Source organism: Pelodiscus sinensis, chromosome 7 (genome assembly GCF_049634645.1).
Source record: "Pelodiscus sinensis isolate JC-2024 chromosome 7, ASM4963464v1, whole genome shotgun sequence".
In the NCBI taxonomy this organism is placed as follows: domain Eukaryota; kingdom Metazoa; phylum Chordata; order Testudines; family Trionychidae; genus Pelodiscus; species Pelodiscus sinensis.
This window is the reverse complement of record NC_134717.1, coordinates 46,551,044-46,569,028: the sequence shown is the minus strand read 5'-3', so window position 1 is coordinate 46,569,028 and position 17,985 is coordinate 46,551,044. Positions and strand designations below refer to the sequence as shown.

At 37.9% G+C, this 17,985-nt stretch overlaps 1 protein-coding gene across 1 annotated transcript in view; it reads left to right on the top strand.

The window, feature by feature from the left end:
* Positions 1-17,985, top strand: part of TTN (titin) — a 326,433-nt gene that overhangs the window by 255,230 nt on the left and 53,218 nt on the right. The window contains exons 249-277 of the mRNA XM_075934411.1: positions 47-346; positions 436-753; positions 862-1,158; positions 1,259-1,558; positions 2,116-2,430; positions 2,528-2,676; positions 3,947-4,097; positions 4,184-4,465; positions 4,569-4,871; positions 4,957-5,259; positions 5,377-5,658; positions 6,144-6,443; positions 6,532-6,834; positions 6,924-7,232; positions 7,319-7,600; positions 8,180-8,479; positions 8,633-8,926; positions 9,024-11,990; positions 12,097-12,417; positions 12,528-12,812; positions 13,031-13,330; positions 13,974-14,276; positions 15,034-15,309; positions 15,412-15,711; positions 15,799-16,101; positions 16,452-16,751; positions 16,883-17,170; positions 17,262-17,558; positions 17,642-17,944. Of these exons, the coding sequence (XP_075790526.1) occupies positions 47-346; positions 436-753; positions 862-1,158; positions 1,259-1,558; positions 2,116-2,430; positions 2,528-2,676; positions 3,947-4,097; positions 4,184-4,465; positions 4,569-4,871; positions 4,957-5,259; positions 5,377-5,658; positions 6,144-6,443; positions 6,532-6,834; positions 6,924-7,232; positions 7,319-7,600; positions 8,180-8,479; positions 8,633-8,926; positions 9,024-11,990; positions 12,097-12,417; positions 12,528-12,812; positions 13,031-13,330; positions 13,974-14,276; positions 15,034-15,309; positions 15,412-15,711; positions 15,799-16,101; positions 16,452-16,751; positions 16,883-17,170; positions 17,262-17,558; positions 17,642-17,944 (11,031 nt within the window). The remainder of the gene's footprint in view (positions 1-46; positions 347-435; positions 754-861; positions 1,159-1,258; positions 1,559-2,115; positions 2,431-2,527; positions 2,677-3,946; positions 4,098-4,183; positions 4,466-4,568; positions 4,872-4,956; positions 5,260-5,376; positions 5,659-6,143; positions 6,444-6,531; positions 6,835-6,923; positions 7,233-7,318; positions 7,601-8,179; positions 8,480-8,632; positions 8,927-9,023; positions 11,991-12,096; positions 12,418-12,527; positions 12,813-13,030; positions 13,331-13,973; positions 14,277-15,033; positions 15,310-15,411; positions 15,712-15,798; positions 16,102-16,451; positions 16,752-16,882; positions 17,171-17,261; positions 17,559-17,641; positions 17,945-17,985) is intronic.

Here is a 17,985-nt window from a genome sequence, read left to right as displayed (position 1 = left end):
TAGATATTTATGTAAAACTATTTCTGTTGTGCTTTTATACTAACAGATGTGCCAGGGCCACCAAAAGACCTAAAAGTGAGTGATATAACAAGATGTAGTTGCAAACTTTCATGGAAGATGCCAGACAATGATGGTGGAGATCGAATCAAAGGTTATGTAATAGAGAAGAGGACTGTTGAAGGGAAGGCCTGGACAAAAGTTAATCCAGACTGTGGAAGCACTTCCTTCGTTGTACCTGATCTTATAGCTGGGCAGCAGTATTTCTTCCGTGTACGTGCAGAAAACCGTTTTGGTATTGGGCCACCTGCAGACACAATCCAAAGGACCACAGCGAGGGATCCAATCCGTAAGTTAAATCAAAGTGGAACATCTCCTTTGGTACTCCAATTGCTACTAGAATGTAGGTTGACTCAATTTTTTTTTTATTTTTAAAAGATCCTCCTGATCCACCTATCAAACTCAAGATTGGTCTTGTAACTAAGAACACTGTTAGCCTGACATGGAAACCTCCAAAGAATGATGGTGGTGCCCCCGTTACCCATTATAATATTGAGTGTCTTCGCTGGGATCGTACTGGAGAAGGGAAAGAGTCTTGGAAACAGTGCAATAGACGTGATGTAGAGGAAACAAAGTTCACAGTTGAGGACCTGAAAGAAGGAGAAGAATATGAATTCAGGGTCAAAGCTGTAAATGAAGCAGGTCCGAGCAGACCATCTGCCACAGCTGGCCCAATAATTGTCAAAGACCAAACATGTAAGTACTAAACAATGCAGGGAAACAAAACATTTAATAATAAAACTGCAACAGTATTTGCTTTTGTATCCCTTTTAATGGCAATTTATTTTTTTCATATTATACTAGGTCCGCCATCAATTGAACTCAAAGAATTTATCGAAGCTGAGGAGGGAACAGATATTAACATTGTAGCCAAGATAAAGGGTGTGCCATTCCCCACATTAACATGGTTTAAAGCTCATCCAAAGAAACCTGATGACAAAATACCAGTACTGTATGATCAACATGTCAATAAGGTTGTGAGTGAAGATACTTGCACCTTATTGATCCAACAGTCTCGCAGGAGAGACACAGGCTTGTATTCTTTAAATGCTGTAAACAATTTTGGAGCTGATTCAAAGACAATGAGGCTGAATGTTCTTGGTAAATATTAAGGGCTTTTGTACAATTGCATATGTTAATTCTGTGAATGTGATGCTTTATATTAATAATCTTTTCATTATTCTTAAAATTTAACTTTCAGGACTTCCTGGACCACCAGAGGGACCCATTAAATTTGAATCCATTTCAGCTGATCAGATGACCTTGTCGTGGCTTCCTCCTAAAGATGATGGCGGTTCCAAAATTACAAACTACGTTATTCAAAAAAGAGAAGCGAATAGAAGGACATGGGTACCTGTTACCAATGAGCCTAAAGAATGCATCTTCACTGTACCCAAATTGCTGGAAGGCCATGAATATATGTTCCGCATCATGGCACAAAATAAATTTGGCATTGGGGAGCCTCTTGACAGTGAACCACAAACAGCAAGAAACCTTTTCAGTATGTATGATATTGTGTTACAATGTTAATTGCTCACATGCTTTGTAACGACTTTAACAAAACACATTCCAAAGAATCAGCTTATCTATTATGGCAAAGCTGTAAATCAGGTGTTCCTTTTATCTTTCCCATATATCTGACATTTCTAGAATAGTATAAAGTATTTTTTTATCATAAATACCCTGGTAGGTAGTTAATGCTTAACATTTTAATGTTTTCTCTCTTTTCTTTGCTATATCTTAAAATAAAAAATATCTTTGGTTTTATTGAAACCAGATTGGATCATACAGTTATATTTTGGATAATACTGACCTTACCATTATGGAAGAATTATTTTCCTAACTCCAGTTATAGAAAAAGACAATAAAGAATAAGGGAGCCCACTAGTTAAGTGCTGGTCTGAGAGAGAGAAGACTGCATTACAATAATTTTTCTAGACACACTGGCCACAGAAAGGAACACAAAGGGCAAATGAATGTTAGCTTTGACAGTTAAATGAGGCACAGATATTTTATACTGTAACATTTTGTTACAAAAAATTGTAATTGTTTTTCCAGCTGTTCCTGGACAATGCGACAAGCCAACAGTTAGCAGCATAACACATGACAGCATGACTGTCAACTGGGAGGAACCAGAATATGATGGCGGCTCTCCTGTAACGGGCTACTGGCTGGAGCGCAAAGAGACCACTGGAAAGAGATGGACAAGGGTTAACCGAGATCCTATCAAACCTATGACATTAGGCGTTTCTTACAAAGTAACTGGTCTTATTGAAGGTTCAGACTATCAGTTCCGTGTATTTGCTATTAATGCAGCTGGTGTTGGTCCACCAAGCATGCCATCTGACCCAGCAATTGCTAGAGACCCTATTGGTAAATATGTTTAATTTATATTTTTCAAATTGAAAATGTTCCATTAAGAAGAAAGAACATAATATTATACTGTAATGGTATGGTATTATTTTTCCAGGCCCTCCTGGTCCACCTTTTCCAAAAGTTACTGACTGGACTAAGTCATCTGTTGATCTGGAATGGGCTCCACCATTAAAGGATGGTGGTTCTAGGATCACTGGTTACATAGTTGAATATAAAGAGGAAGGAAAGGAAGAATGGGAAAAGGTAAGTGAAATGCTGTTATAGACCTGGGTTTTCTGTCTTCAAAAATATTTATTGGTAATGTATACTTGTACAAATTCTCATTGCAACAACTATTTGTTATAAGTTCTCATGTCATCTTTGTGCAATAATTATTTTTATATTTTTAAAATATACAGCCAAATGTAAAATATAATATTTGCCACACTGTGGTGTCTCAGGGTGCATCTACACAGCACTTGAAACTCGAAATAAGATATGCAATTTGTGCTTTGCAAATTGCGTCGCTTATTTCGAGTCTATTCAAAATAGTTTATTTTATCGTTTGGTACTGTGTACAGGGATGGCAAAATAGTACATCTGCTATATTTCAAAATAGTGGACACATTCAAAAAATGCAGGGTAGATATTTTGGGATACCTGTGCTATCCCAAAATAACTTTGCTGTGTAGACATACCCTAAGATACTTCAGTATTTTCCTAAACTCAGTTTCTCTAAACTTGTCAGTTCTGTGTAGCAAAGTATGTCTATAGTAAGCAATAAAGGAGCAAAAGGTTCACATGAAAGCTGATACATTACGTACAAAAATAAAGGAATCAATAGAATGTCAGATTATTCCTAGTAATTTTGTCTCCAAATTTTTTTACTGCTTTTCAATAGTACATTACTGAAAAATCTCGCTGGTGCATACAGAACATCATAAATACATGCCAGTTGTTCGGTTTGCCCATTTTACACTTTTGTTATAAGCCAAATGCTACCTCGGCCTGTCCATATAATCTGTGTAAATAGGTTATGCACAAGAGATCCAAAAAGGAGTACAAGAAAGGGATTTTCCTCACTTTTTCTTCCTTTCACCTCCAAACTGTCATTTTTGTTTACAACAGCTATACAGCCATTCATCTGCCTCAGATCATGGACTCCATTGTAACTGTTATGGCTCCTTTATGACAGCCTAGTTTGGGGAATTATTCAAAGAGATAATTCTGCATAATAGTAGATCTCCAAGTCACTCTCCTGTATTTCCATTTACTTATATTCCTCACAATGTTCTGGTCAATGCACACATCACTCATATTGCACTAGGGATGTCCTGAATGACTTTTCTATGGAATGCTCATTCTCTGTATTTGAATAGTGGTGATGCCACTAGATTTAGGGCCTTCTGTACTTCTGGATGTGGGACGGTTATGCAGTAACAGATGTATCACATACATGTGTACCACCAATAGCCAATTCCTTTGTTGTGTTTGTGATTTTCTGAGACTGACTGATGTTATAATCTTTTTCCAGGTAAAAGATAGAGAAATAAGAGGAACCAAGTTTGTTTTGGCAGGATTAAAAGAAGGAAGTTTTTACAGATTTAGAGTTAGAGCAATAAATGCTGCTGGCATCGGAGAGCCTGGAGAAGTTACAGAAGTTATTGAAATGAAGGACAGAATTGGTATTTACATTTTTATTTTTAACATTTTTACCCGTCAAAGTAAACTTACAGAAAATATACTGAATCCTTTTGTTTATTTCTTACAGTCCCCCCTGATCTTCAGTTGGATGCTAGTGTCAGGGACAGAATTGTTGTGCATGCCGGGGGAGTGATCCGAATTATAGCTTATGTCTCAGGCAAGCCACCTCCAACAGTCACCTGGAGCAGGGAAGAAAGAGCTTTGCCAGAAGAAGCTAAAATTGAAGAAACAGCCATCAGCTCTTCTATGGTTATTAAGAACTGCAAGAGAAGTCACCAAGGCCTCTATACTCTTTTTGCCAAAAATGCAGGTGGAGAACGGAGGAAGACTATTATTGTTGAGGTTTTAGGTAAATAGGAAGTTCAGAATTTACATAAAATTTTGTTCTGAAAATATGATTTCATACACTACAGTATATAAAACTAAATATATACTTGCCTTTCCCATTTTAGATGTACCAGGGCCAGTTGGCGTTCCATTCCTTACTGAAAACCTAACCAATGACTCTTGCAAATTGACATGGTTTTCTCCAGAGGATGATGGTGGTTCTCCTATCACCAACTATATTATTGAAAAGCGTGAAGCTGACCGTAGAGCTTGGACCCCAGTAACTTATACAGTCACAAGACAGAATGCTACTGTTCAAGGATTGATTGAAGGCAAGCCATACTTTTTCCGAATTGCTCCTGAGAATATTATTGGCATGGGACCATTCGTTGAGACAACAAAAGAGATTGTCATCAGAGAACCAATATGTAAGTACATTTTTGTTTTATGAATGATTGTAGTAGAAGAAAAATCTGCAAAAAAATTTATTCACCACATTGTGTTTATTTATAGCTGTACCTGAGCGTCCAGAAGATCTGGAGGTAAAAGCAATTACCAAGGATTCCGTTACATTGACTTGGAACCCACCTAAATATAATGGAGGTTCAGACATAACCATGTATGTCCTAGAAAGCCGTCTTATTGGAAAAGAGAAATTCCACAGAATTACAAAGGAGAAAATGCTTGATAGGAAATACACTGTTGAGGGATTGAAAGAAGGTGACACTTACGAATATCGTGTGAGTGCTTGCAATATTGTAGGACAAGGAAAACCATCTTTCTGCACAAAACCAATCACATGCAAGGATGAAATTGGTATGGGTCTGTTTTCTGTAATTCACTTTGAAAACAAACAAGTACACTATTGGGTATATAATTTTTTGTTAATATTGCTACTATCTTTTTTTTTTTTATTTCAATGATATCTTTTAGCTCCTCCAACACTTGAACTTGACTGTAGAGACAAGCTTATTGTTCGGGTTGGTGAAGCTTTCAGCATGACTGGACATTACTCAGGGAAGCCTGCCCCAAAGGTGACTTGGCTAAAGGATGAAATTACAGTTAAAGAAGATAAGCGCACAAAGATTCAGACTACTCCAACAACCCTTTGCTTAGGGATATTAAAATCTATCCGAGAAGATTCAGGCAAATATTGTGTGATCGTGGAGAATAGCTCTGGATCAAGAAAAGGTCTTTGTCAAGTCACTGTTGTTGGTAAGTATTACTGAATCATAATAATGTATTTGCTTTTAATAATAAGTAGAACTGAGCAAATAATAAAAAACTATTGAATATTAAAATGAGTGATTTTTAGAAATATCGTGAATTAATTCCCTTATTATTTGCGATGCAATGCTCATTGATTTTGAGTATTCAGTTAACTGCTGGTTTTAGTTTATTTATCATTACTAATTTGACATGCTCAAATAATAATAGTTTGCACCAATTAGAAAATTTCAATGCACTTTGTAAGCATTAATTAATTAAGCCCAATAAGAAAGGTACCAGTATGCTTTTACAAACTAAAGGAAAGTGACTTGCTCACTATCATGTAGTGAGAGAACAGTAGATAGTTCCTGTTTCCCAGTTCTTTGTTATAACCTTTCAGCAATACCTGTCATTTCAAGTTTTATTTACAGTAGGGACACTGTTCGATCCACGTATTGTTGGTTTTTTCTGTACATTGTTTCTTTTAACAGATCGCCCTCAGCCTCCAGTAGGTCCAGTTATTTTTGATGAAGTTCACAAAGATCATATGTTCATCTCTTGGAAGCCTCCACTTGATGATGGTGGCAGTGAAATTACAAATTATATTATTGAGAAGAAAGATGCAAACAGGGATCTCTGGATGCCAGTAACATCTGCCAATGTTAAGACAACGTGCAAAATTCCTAAACTGCTTGAAGGAAGGGAGTATGTTGTGCGAATTTATGCTGAAAATCTTTATGGCATAAGTGATCCTCTAGTATCTGATGAAATGAAGGCCAAGGATCGTTTCAGTATGTTATTTATTTGCCACTTTATTTTAATGATTTAATTGTGAGAAGGCTTGTTATACTGTAAATTCATTAAAAAATATTTCTTCAGGTGTTCCTGCTGCACCAGAACAACCAATCATTAAAGATGTTACCAAAGATTCTGCCTTAGTAATTTGGAACAGACCACATGATGGAGGCAAGCCAATAACTACTTATATTTTGGAAAAGAAGGAAACAATGTCTAATCGATGGACCAGAGTCACCAAAGATCCAATTTTCCCAGAAACTCAGTTCAGGGTGCCTGATCTCCTGGAAGGCTGTGAATATGAATTCCGTGTATCAGCACAAAATGAAATTGGTGTTGGTGATCCTAGTCCACCATCAAAGCCAATCTTCGCTAAAGATCCAATTGGTAAAGTATACAAAAAAATCCATTCGCAATATGTGTGTTTCTGAAAAACTGTTTTGGATAGGTTTTAATGGTCTCTAATTTTTTAATAGTCAAACCAAGTCCACCTATTAACCCTGAAGCAGTGGATAAAACTAAAAACTCAGTTGATTTGTCTTGGCACCCACCACGTCATGATGGCAAAGGAAAGATCATTGGCTATCTCGTTGAGTATCAGAAAGTTGGAGATGAAGACTGGAAGAAGGCCAATCTTACAGCAGATTCCTGCCCTGAAACAAAATACAAAGTTACTGGTCTTACTGAGGGCTTGATCTACAAGTTCAGAGTCATGGCAGTTAATGCAGCAGGTGAATCAGAACCAGCTTATGTTCCTGATCCAGTAGAAGTAAAGGACAGGCTTGGTAAGCGAAATAACCTCAGATAAGTTTATGAATAAAAGATATTGTCACAATTTGCTTGTTTATTAAAACTGCACTGTTTCTCCCAGAACCTCCAGAGCTGATACTTGATGCTAACATGGCACGGGAACAACTTGTAAAAGCTGGAAATACACTAAGACTTAGTGCTGTAATTAAAGGAGTTCCATTCCCAAAAGTGTCATGGAAAAAGGAAGGCCAAGAAGTTTCACCCAAAGCTGATATTGAGGTTACAGGAGTTGGCAGTAAGCTAGAAATTCGTAATACTGTCCACGAAGATGGTGGGATTTACTCTTTGACTGTCGAGAATCCAGTTGGTTCAAAAACTGTCTCAGTAAAAGTCATTGTACTAGGTAATTTATTTTTTATCTCTTTGTATACTGTATGCCTTTTATTACTTTATTGAAGATCAAAAATGAGATAAGCAGGGAGAAAATTAATAATTTTCAATGCAGAAATCATCAATAATAAAGCAATATAATATAAGAGCTGCATGAGAAAAAGACCATAAGGGCACATCTACACAGCAGGGCTAAAGCCAAAATAAGCTGCGCAACTTGAACTATGTCATTTGCGTAGCTTAAGTAGAAATAGCTTATTTCAGCTTTTGGCGCTGTCTACACAGCAGAAAATCCGAGTTAGAGCACTCTTCCTCTGACTTCCTCGTAAAATGAGGTTTATAAGAGTCAGAGTAAGAAGGCTTCCAGCTCGACATTTTTCAACATTATGTTGAAATAAATGCTTGTGTGTAGATGCAGACTGCGTTATTTCGGAATAACATTAGTTATTCCAAAATAACGCTGCTGTGTAGACATAGCCTACATATCAAGCAGAACGTTTAGTAAAAACTTTCTTTCTACCAAAAGTGCTAAATTTGGTGAAATTGGTTTTATGTATTAAATAAATATTATGTATTTTTTTTTAATTATTAGATAAACCCGGACCACCTAGAAATCTGCAAGTAAGTGAAGTTAGAAGAGATTCTTGCTACCTCACTTGGAAGGAACCAGAGGACAATGGTGGTTCTGTCATCACAAACTATGTGGTGGAAAAGAAAGATGTAGCTGCTGCCCAGTGGGTTCCAGTCTCCGCATCCTCAAAGAAACACAGTCATCTGGCTAAACATCTTATGGAAGGCACTCAGTATCTCTTCCGTGTTGCTGCTGAGAACCAGTATGGAAGAGGTCCATATGTTGAGTGTCTCAAACCAATCAAGGCTATGGACCCATTACGTAAGTGTTCTTCATTGATGAGCTTTGTTTGTTTGAGTCTTTTTTGAAATTTTATGAACTGATCTTGTTAGTAAAAATACAATGTAGTGCATATGTGTTGGTGGAGGGGAGTTTGTTCGGCCTATTAATCTTCTTGCTTTTTGTTTTTCAAAGATACTCCTGGGCCACCAAAGAATCTGCACCATGTAGATGTTGACAAAACAGAAGTTTCCCTTGTTTGGAACAGGCCAGATCGTGATGGTGGTGCTGAAATCACTGGATATTTGGTGGAGTATCAAGAAGAAGGTGCAGAAGAATGGATTAAGTTCAAGACAGTACCCATGCTAGAGTGTGTTGTTACTGGTCTAAAGCAAGGAAAGACTTACAAATTCCGTGTGAAAGCACAGAATATCGTGGGTCTTAGTCTTCCAGATACAACAATACCAATAGAGTGTCAAGAAAAACTAGGTACCTTTTTAATTTTTATGATTTTTTCACTTCTCATTTTTAGCATAAGAAGAAATGAAAAAATATATTGTAATTTCCTTCTTTTTTCTAATTTCAGTACCTCCATATGTGGAACTAGATGTGAAGTTAATTGAAGGTCTTGTTGTTAAAGCTGGTAGCACAGTAAGACTTCCTGCAATCATGAGAGGTGTACCTGTGCCCACTGCAAAATGGGTAACTGATGGCAATGAAATTAAAACAGAAGGCAACTACAAAATTGAAACTGACGATTATTCAACAGTACTTACTATTAAAGAGTGTGCAAGAAAAGATACTGGAGAATATCTTCTCACTGTATCTAATGCAGCTGGCAGCAAAACTGTTAGTCTTCATCTTACAGTTTTGGATGTTCCTGGTCCACCAACTGGCCCCATTAATATTCTTGAAGTCACACCAGAATACATGGTTATTTCCTGGCGTCCTCCTAAAGATGATGGTGGAAGCCCAGTACTAAACTACATTGTTGAGAAGCAAGAATCCAAGAAAGAAACTTGGGGAGTTGCCTGTTCTGGAATCCAGCACACAAAACTTAAGGTTCCACGCCTACAGAAAGGTTGTGAATATATTTTCAGAGTTCGTGCAGAGAATAAGATAGGCATTGGTGCACCACTTGATTCAATACCAACAATTGCTAAACATATGTTTGATCCACCATCTCCACCTGGTAAACCAGTGGTTTCAGATATTACAGAAAATGCTGCAACAGTGTCTTGGACCATACCAAAATCTGATGGTGGAAGTCCAATTACTGGATACATTCTTGAACGTCGTGAAATATCTGGCAAATGGGTACGTGTCAACAAGACACCAGTGCTTGAACTGAAGTTAAGAGCCACCGGTCTCTTTGAGGGCAATACATATGAATTCCGAGCTTTTGCAGAAAACATGGTTGGCATAAGCAAACCATCCCCAATTTCTGATCCAATAAAAATTTCACGTCCTATCAGACCACCTGGACCTCCCATTAATCCAAAACTAAAGGACAAGACCAGAGAAACAGCTGACCTGGTATGGACAAAGCCTCTAAAAGATGGTGGCAGCCCTATTTTGGGATATGTTGTGGAATGCCAGAAAACAGGAACTACACAATGGAACAGGATTAATAAAGATGAACTCATTCCACAGTGCGCCTTTAGGGTACCTGGGCTAATTGAAGGAAATGAATATAGATTCCGTATAAAAGCTGCTAACATTGTTGGAGAAGGAGAGCCAAGGGAACTACCAGAAACTGTTCTTGTAAAGGATATTCTTTCTCCTCCAGAAATAGACCTGGATGTTACCTGTCGTGACTTAATCACTGTCAGAGTTGGCCAAACAATCCATATTACTGGTAGAGTAAAAGGCAGACCAGATCCTGACATAACATGGTCTAAGGATGGCAAAGTATTAGTCCAAGACAAGCGTGTTGAGATGGTTCGTGAATTCCCTCGTATTGAACTCCAGGTGAAAGAAGCCACTAGAGATGATCATGGCAAATACATCATTGCCGCAAAGAACAGCAGTGGACATGCTCAAGCCTTTGCCCTTGTTAATGTACTTGACAGACCTGGACCATGCCAGAACTTGAAGATAAGCTATGTTACAAAAGATTCTTGTATTGTGACTTGGGAAAACCCAATAGATAATGGAGGCTCAGAAATTACAAATTACATAGCAGAGTATCGCCAGCCAAATCAAAGAGGATGGTCAATTGTCTCTTCTGATATAAGCAAACGATTAGTAAAGGCAAATCTCATAGAAAACCATGAATACTTCTTCAGGGTTTGTGCTGAGAACAAAGTAGGCCCAGGCCCTGTCACTGAGACCAAGACTCCTATCCTTGCCATTAATCCTGTTGATAGACCTGGTCCACCAGAAAACCTTCACATTGCAGAAACAGGAAAGACATTTGTCTATCTGAAATGGAGAAGACCAGATTACGATGGTGGAAGCCCCAATTTATCTTACCACGTTGAAAGAAAACTAAAGGATTCAGATGAATGGGAAAGGGTGCACAAGGGTAGTATTAAGGAAACACACTATATGGTTGATAAATGCATTGAAAATAAAATATATCAATTCAGAGTTCAGACCAAGAATGAGGGAGGTGAAAGTGACTGGGTGAAGACAAGTGAAGTTGTTGTGAAGGAAGAATTGCAGAAACCAGTCCTTGATCTGAAGTTAAGTGGTGTGCTAACTGTAAAAGCAGGTGACTCAATTAGACTTGAGGCAGGACTTCGAGGAAAGCCACAACCAGAAGTAGTATGGGCAAAGGACAAAGATGCTACAGATTTAACCAGATCTCCAAGAGTTACAATTGAAACAACTTCTAATGCATCTAAATTTGTTCTTACCAAATCGAAGCGTAGCGATGGTGGTAAATATGTGATTACTGCAACTAATCCAGCTGGTAGTTTTGTAGCTTATGCTACTGTTAATGTTTTGGATAAACCCGGTCCTGTAAGAAATTTGAAGATCTCTGACATTTCCAGTGATAGATGTACTATCAACTGGGACCCACCTGAAGATGATGGAGGTTGTGAAATACAGAACTACATCTTAGAAAAATGTGAAAGCAAGCGTATGGTTTGGTCTACATATTCTGCTGTTATTCTAACAAACTATGCACATGTGACACGCCTCATAGAAGGCAATGAATATATTTTCAGGATTCGTGCAGAGAATAAGATGGGCACTGGCCCTCCAACAGAAACAAAACCAATTATTGCAAAAACAAAGTATGATAGACCTGGCCGTCCTGATCCCCCAGATGTCACTAAAGTCAGCAAAGAGGAGATGACTGTAGTTTGGAACCCACCAGAATATGATGGTGGCAAATCAATTACAGGATACATACTGGAAAAGAAAGAAAAGCGATCATTAAGATGGGTTCCTGTTACTAAGAGTGCAATCCCAGAGAGACGCAAGAAGGTTACAGATCTCATTCCAGTACATGAATACCAATTCCGTGTAAAAGCTGAAAATGAAATTGGTCTTGGGGAACCAAGCTTGCCATCAAGACCAGTAATGGCAAAAGACCCAATAGGTACTATACTGATATATTTTACTGTTATTAAAATAAAACATCAAATTAACAGGATGCTTAGTTGTTCAGATGTATACTTATTCTTGCCCTTTATCATGTTTTTCAGAACCTCCTGGTCCTCCAACTAATTTGAAGGTGGTTGACAGCACAAAAAATTCCATCACTCTTGGATGGGGAAAACCAGTCTATGATGGTGGTGCACCAATTATTGGATATGTTGTGGAAATGAGACCAAAAGTTGAAAGTGCAGCTCCTGATGCAGGCTGGAAACAATGCAGTGTTGCTGCACAAGTTATTCATACAGAATTTACAGTTAGCAGCCTGGATGAAAAACAACTATATGAGTTTCGGGTTTGTGCCCAAAACCAGGTTGGCATTGGCCGACCAGCTGAACTGAAGGAAGCTGTGTCTCCTAAAGAAATACTTGGTGAATGTTTTCTACCTTATCTATGAATTTATCCATAATTTATTTGCTATATTTAGATTTTATTTCACATTCTAAACTTTTTTGTTTTGTCTTTCATGTTCATGTTTTAGAATCTCCTGAGATTGATTTGGATGCAAGCCTAAGAAAATTAGTCACAGTCAGAGCTGGATGCCCCATTAGACTTTTTGGCATTGTTAGAGGGCGACCAGCACCTAAAGTCACGTGGAGGAGAGTGGGAATTGATAATGTGGTCAGAAAAGGACAAGTTGACCTCGTTGACACTATGGCCTTCCTTGTCATCCCCAATTCTACACGTGATGATTCAGGAAAATATTCTTTGACAGTTGTTAACCCAGCTGGAGAAAAAGCCGTATTTGTGAATGTCAGAGTACTTGGTGAGTCACCATAAACAATTTGTAAGCACGTCAATTTTATTATTCTTTCATTATGTATTATAGGGATTTTTATGGCTTCTATCACGATAGCATTTGAGTATCATTGTACATGGCTACTATTACTTCTCCATGTATAGGAAGCCATTACCATGTTTTCATTGTAATTTAATAACGATTTTTAACAGAGGACTGAAATATAAATTAATGTTTCTTTATAGATACTCCTGGACCTGTGGCTGAGTTCAGTGTTTCAGATGTCACAAAAATGTCATGTCAGCTTTCATGGGTACCTCCTGAAAATGATGGTGGTAGTCCAGTAACTCATTACATCCTGGAGAAACGTGAGGCTGACAGAAAGACCTGGTCAACAGTCATTGCAGATATTAAGAAAACTAGTTTCAAAGTAGCTAATCTTATACCTGGAAATGAATACTTCTTTAGAGTAACTGCAGTCAATGAATATGGTTCAGGTGTTCCAACAGACATGCCAAAACCAATCTTGGCATCAGATCCACTAAGTAAGTATTTCTTAATGTCGATCTTTTGTTCTTGCTTTAATCTCCAGTAAGCTTCTGATTTTTCATGAATGTGGAAGTGTGTAAGTTCTTTATTGCTGCTAACCACTCAATTACATTAGAATAAATATTCCTAGGAAGATGTGTTTGCTGAATACAGATTAACAACCTGCATACTTATCGTAACTCTAATTTAATCACTCTGGGTATGTCTATACTACCACCCTAGTTCGAACTTCTAGTTCACGTTTCACGAGGAGTAACGGTAGTTCGGACTAGGAAGCCTAGTCCGAACTACCTAGTCCATGCCGCGTGTAGCCGCGCGGCACGGAGTCCGCACTAGCGGACATTTAAAAATGTCGCCGCCCGGTTTTATGCAAATGGAAGCCCAGGAAATTCAAATCCCGGGCTTCATTTGCAACTCCGTATGACTACATTAACCACCCTAGTTCGAACTAGGGTGGTAGTGTAGACATACCCTCAGATAATTTCTAATATGTTATGTTTTCCAAATGAAAAGAATTTCTGTTACATAAAATCCTTTTTTAATTACTGTAAAAATCAATCCGAATGCTTAGTAATTCTACCAAAGCACATCCACTGAAAAGGGTGATTTTTAATCTTGGGGTTTTTTTTTCTTTTTAAGGTGAACCTGATCCACCAAGAAAACTTGAAGTTACTGAAATTACAAAGAACAGTGCAACTTTAGGCTGGTTGCCACCACTGCGTGATGGAGGCTCTAAAATTGATGGATATATTATTAGCTACAAAGAAGAAGAACAACCCGAAGATCGATGGACACAATATTCTATTGTCAAAGATCTGAACATTGTTGTAGTCGGCCTCAAAGAAGGAAAGAAATACAAGTTTAGAGTGGCAGCTAGAAATGCTGTAGGAGTAAGTTTACCCAGAGAAACTGAAGGAATATTTGAAATTAAAGAACAGCTCAGTAAGTAACTAAGTAGTACTATGTCTACTCTTTAAAATCTATTTTAACAATGAAATGAAAAGGGGTTTTGTCTTGGATGGAGTCCTGTGAAATCAATTTTTTAAAAGATCTTTCTGCACTTGCATAGAAGATCCCACTTTGAGTCATCAGTCTCTTGCAATCTAGGAAGAACAAGTGAGACAAATATCTATTAGGGATGAAGTAGGCAGACTTACTCCTGCCTCAGCACAGGGGGATAGACTAGGTATATTCTTGAAGTACCTTCCTGCTCTCATTTATATGATTTGAAGGTGGAATCAGGAAAGCCACATACTCAACTCCCTGACAGAGGATGTGTTTCATGTCACTTCACAGTGACCCTTCTTGATGATTAAGTGGCATAGTCATGCTCCAAACTGCCATTGAGTTACCCTTGGTTAAAAGGATGTTGATGGTTTTTGAAGTGCTGCTAATATCTTAGGCATTGTTCAAATATATGAGAAGACAAACTGAACACAAATGTTCACTTACAACCTAAATCAGAATATAAAGATAGATGTCAGAAATGGAGCTTACACTGACAGCTGTCGAATATCAGGTTTCAGGGGTGTTTACAATTTAAACCTGTGGTTCAGACTATTAAGCCATTCCCACTGACAAAGGATACTACCTATCAAATCCTCAGCTCTCCTGCAGAGATGCACAGGACAGTTGCATGAGAAAATAAAATAATTTCTCCTGGAGATTACAAATATTTGTGTGTGTTTTGTCTCTTTAGTGCCACCTAAGATCCTGATGCCAGATCATGTTAATATTAAAGCTGGGCAGAAACTCAGAATTGAAGCACATGTCTATGGAAAGCCTCAGCCAAACTGTAAATGGATGAAAGGAGAACAAGATGTATTTCTATCGAGTCGTCTGGCTGTGCATAAAGCAGAAAAATCTTCAGTTCTCATCATTAAGGATGTGACTAGGAAAGACAGTGATTACTACACTCTTAAGGCAGAAAACAGCTCTGGTATTGCCACTCAGAGAATCAGAGTTGTAGTTATGGGTATGTTTAATTTTGTAACCTGTCAACACAGCTAGATTTAACATATTTCATGCTCTGCTGTTTTCATAAAACATCATTTTTTCTCCTTACATCATTATGCAGATGCCCCAGGTCCACCACAGCCTCCATTTGATATTTCTGACATAGATGCAGATGCTTGCACACTTGCATGGCATATGCCTCTTGAAGATGGTGGCAGCAACATTACAAACTATGTAGTTGAAAAGTGTGATGTAAGCCGAGGAGACTGGATAACAGTTGTAGCTTCTGTCACAAAGACAAGCTGCAGAGTTGGAAAATTGACCCCGGGACAAGAGTACATGTTCCGTGTTCGTGCTGAAAATCGTTTTGGCATTTCTGAGCCACTCACATCTGACAAGATGGTTGCAAAATTCCCATTTGGTAAGTTTTAAATGATGGCATTTCCCTGATTTTAATTCTTCTGACAGCAAAAGAACAGATAATGTTATCTCATATGTTTTTTCGCAGATGTTCCAAGTGAACCAAAGAATGCCCGTGTTACCAAGGTCAACAAGGACTGTATTTTTGTGGCGTGGAACAAACCAGACAGTGATGGAGGCAGTCCGATTACTGGTTACCTCATAGAGCGTAAAGAAAGAAATAGTTTGCTGTGGGTGAAGGCTAATGATACCCTTGTGCGTTCTACAGAATATCCTTGTGCAGGACTAATTGAAGGTCTCGAGTATACTTTCAGAATTTATGCCTTGAACAAAGCTGGAGCAAGCAAACCTAGCAAGCCAACTGATTTTGTTTCAGCACGATCCCCAGTTGGTAAGCAAAACATTTAAAAGATTTGTAACACGTCATTAATATTGATGATAAATTTATGATAGTTAATTTGACTTACTACTAGTAATAATTCATTTACTTAATTCTTACTTAATATTTGCAACTTTATAATCATAACTTTTCCCTTGTTTCTTTAGATGTTTTATATGTAATATGAGTGTGCTGTATTAATACATTGTGCAGTCTAGCATTTTTGTTGCAATCTAGCATTTTTGTGTGTGTTTTTAGAAGGATATGTGCTATAAATACCATCCACCACTGTAAAATACTTTTTCTCAAATGTATAATTTTTCTGATGAGGGTAAATTTATGATGATCTTGTTTGTTTTTAGATCCTCCTGGTAAACCTGAAGTCACTGATGTCACTAAGAGCACAGTGTCACTTGTATGGACAAGACCAAAGCATGATGGTGGAAGCAAAATTATTGGCTACTTCGTTGAAGCTTGCAAACTACCTGGTGATAAGTGGATACGATGCAATTCTATTCCACATCAAATTCCTCTAGAAGAATACACTGCTACAGATTTGGAAGAAAATGCTCAATATCAATTTAGAGCAATTGCCAAGACAGCGATTAACATTAGCTGGCCTTCTGAGCCTTCTGACCCAGTGACTATTCAGGCAGAAAATGGTAAGGAATGTATATTTTGAGAAGTATTTACAAACTCTGATAATAGTCAACCATGCATTTGTACATGATATTCATGTGATACGTTTCATTCTTGTAGGTTGGTTAGCTCTCTTCTTTTTGTTTCTTTTCAGTTCCTCCCAGAATAGATCTAGATGTATCTATGAAATCATTGCTTACAGTAAAAGCTGGAACTAACGTTTGTCTTGAAGCTAATGTGTATGGCAAACCTATGCCAACAATTACTTGGAAAAAAGAAGGAGAAGTTTTAAAACCAGCTGAAGGCATTAAAATCACCACTAAGAGAAACCTGTCGACTGTGGAGTTGTTCAGTGTTAACAGGAAGCAGACAGGAGACTATACTATTACAGCTGAAAATGCAAGTGGTTCCAAATCAGCCACCATTAAGCTTAAAGTACTTGGTAAGTTAAAGATTATTTATTCATCTATATTTATAGTTTGGCTGTTATAACAAAAGCTAGAGATATAACCATGGATCATTAATTTTTCCAGATAAGCCGGGTCCTCCTGCCTCAGTTAAAATCACCAGTATGTATGCAGATCGTGCAATGCTTTCTTGGGAGCCACCTCTTGAAGATGGAGGTTCAGAAATTACTAACTATATTGTTGACAAGCGTGAAACAAGCAGACCAAATTGGGCCCAAGTCACTGCCAATGTACCAATTACGAGCTGCAGTGTAGAAAAATTGATAGAAGGACATGAATACCAGTTCCGCATATGTGCTGAAAACAAATATGGTGTTGGAGAGCCTATCTTCACTGAGCCAACAACTGCTAAAAATCCATACAGTAAGCTTCTCTCACATGGTTTTGTGATTAATTGTTTTATTCACTTTTAAGACTATGAAGTAATCTCCAATAAATCTTTACAGATGTACCTGGGCCTTGTGATCCACCTGTGATTAGTAATATTACAAAGGACTTTATGACTGTGAGCTGGAAGCCACCAGCTGATGATGGTGGGGCCCCTGTGACTGGATATATACTTGAAAAACGTGAAACTAAGGCTGCTAATTGGACAAAAGTAAACAGGAAGCCTGTCATAGAGAGAACTGTAAAGGCCACTGGACTCCAAGAAGGAACAGAGTATGAGTACAGAGTGACAGCACTGAATAAGGCTGGACCAGGCAAACCTAGTGGACCATCTAAGGCAGCATATGCCCGTGATCCTCAATGTAAGTTAAAAACATTATTTTGATTTTTCTTATGAAATGAC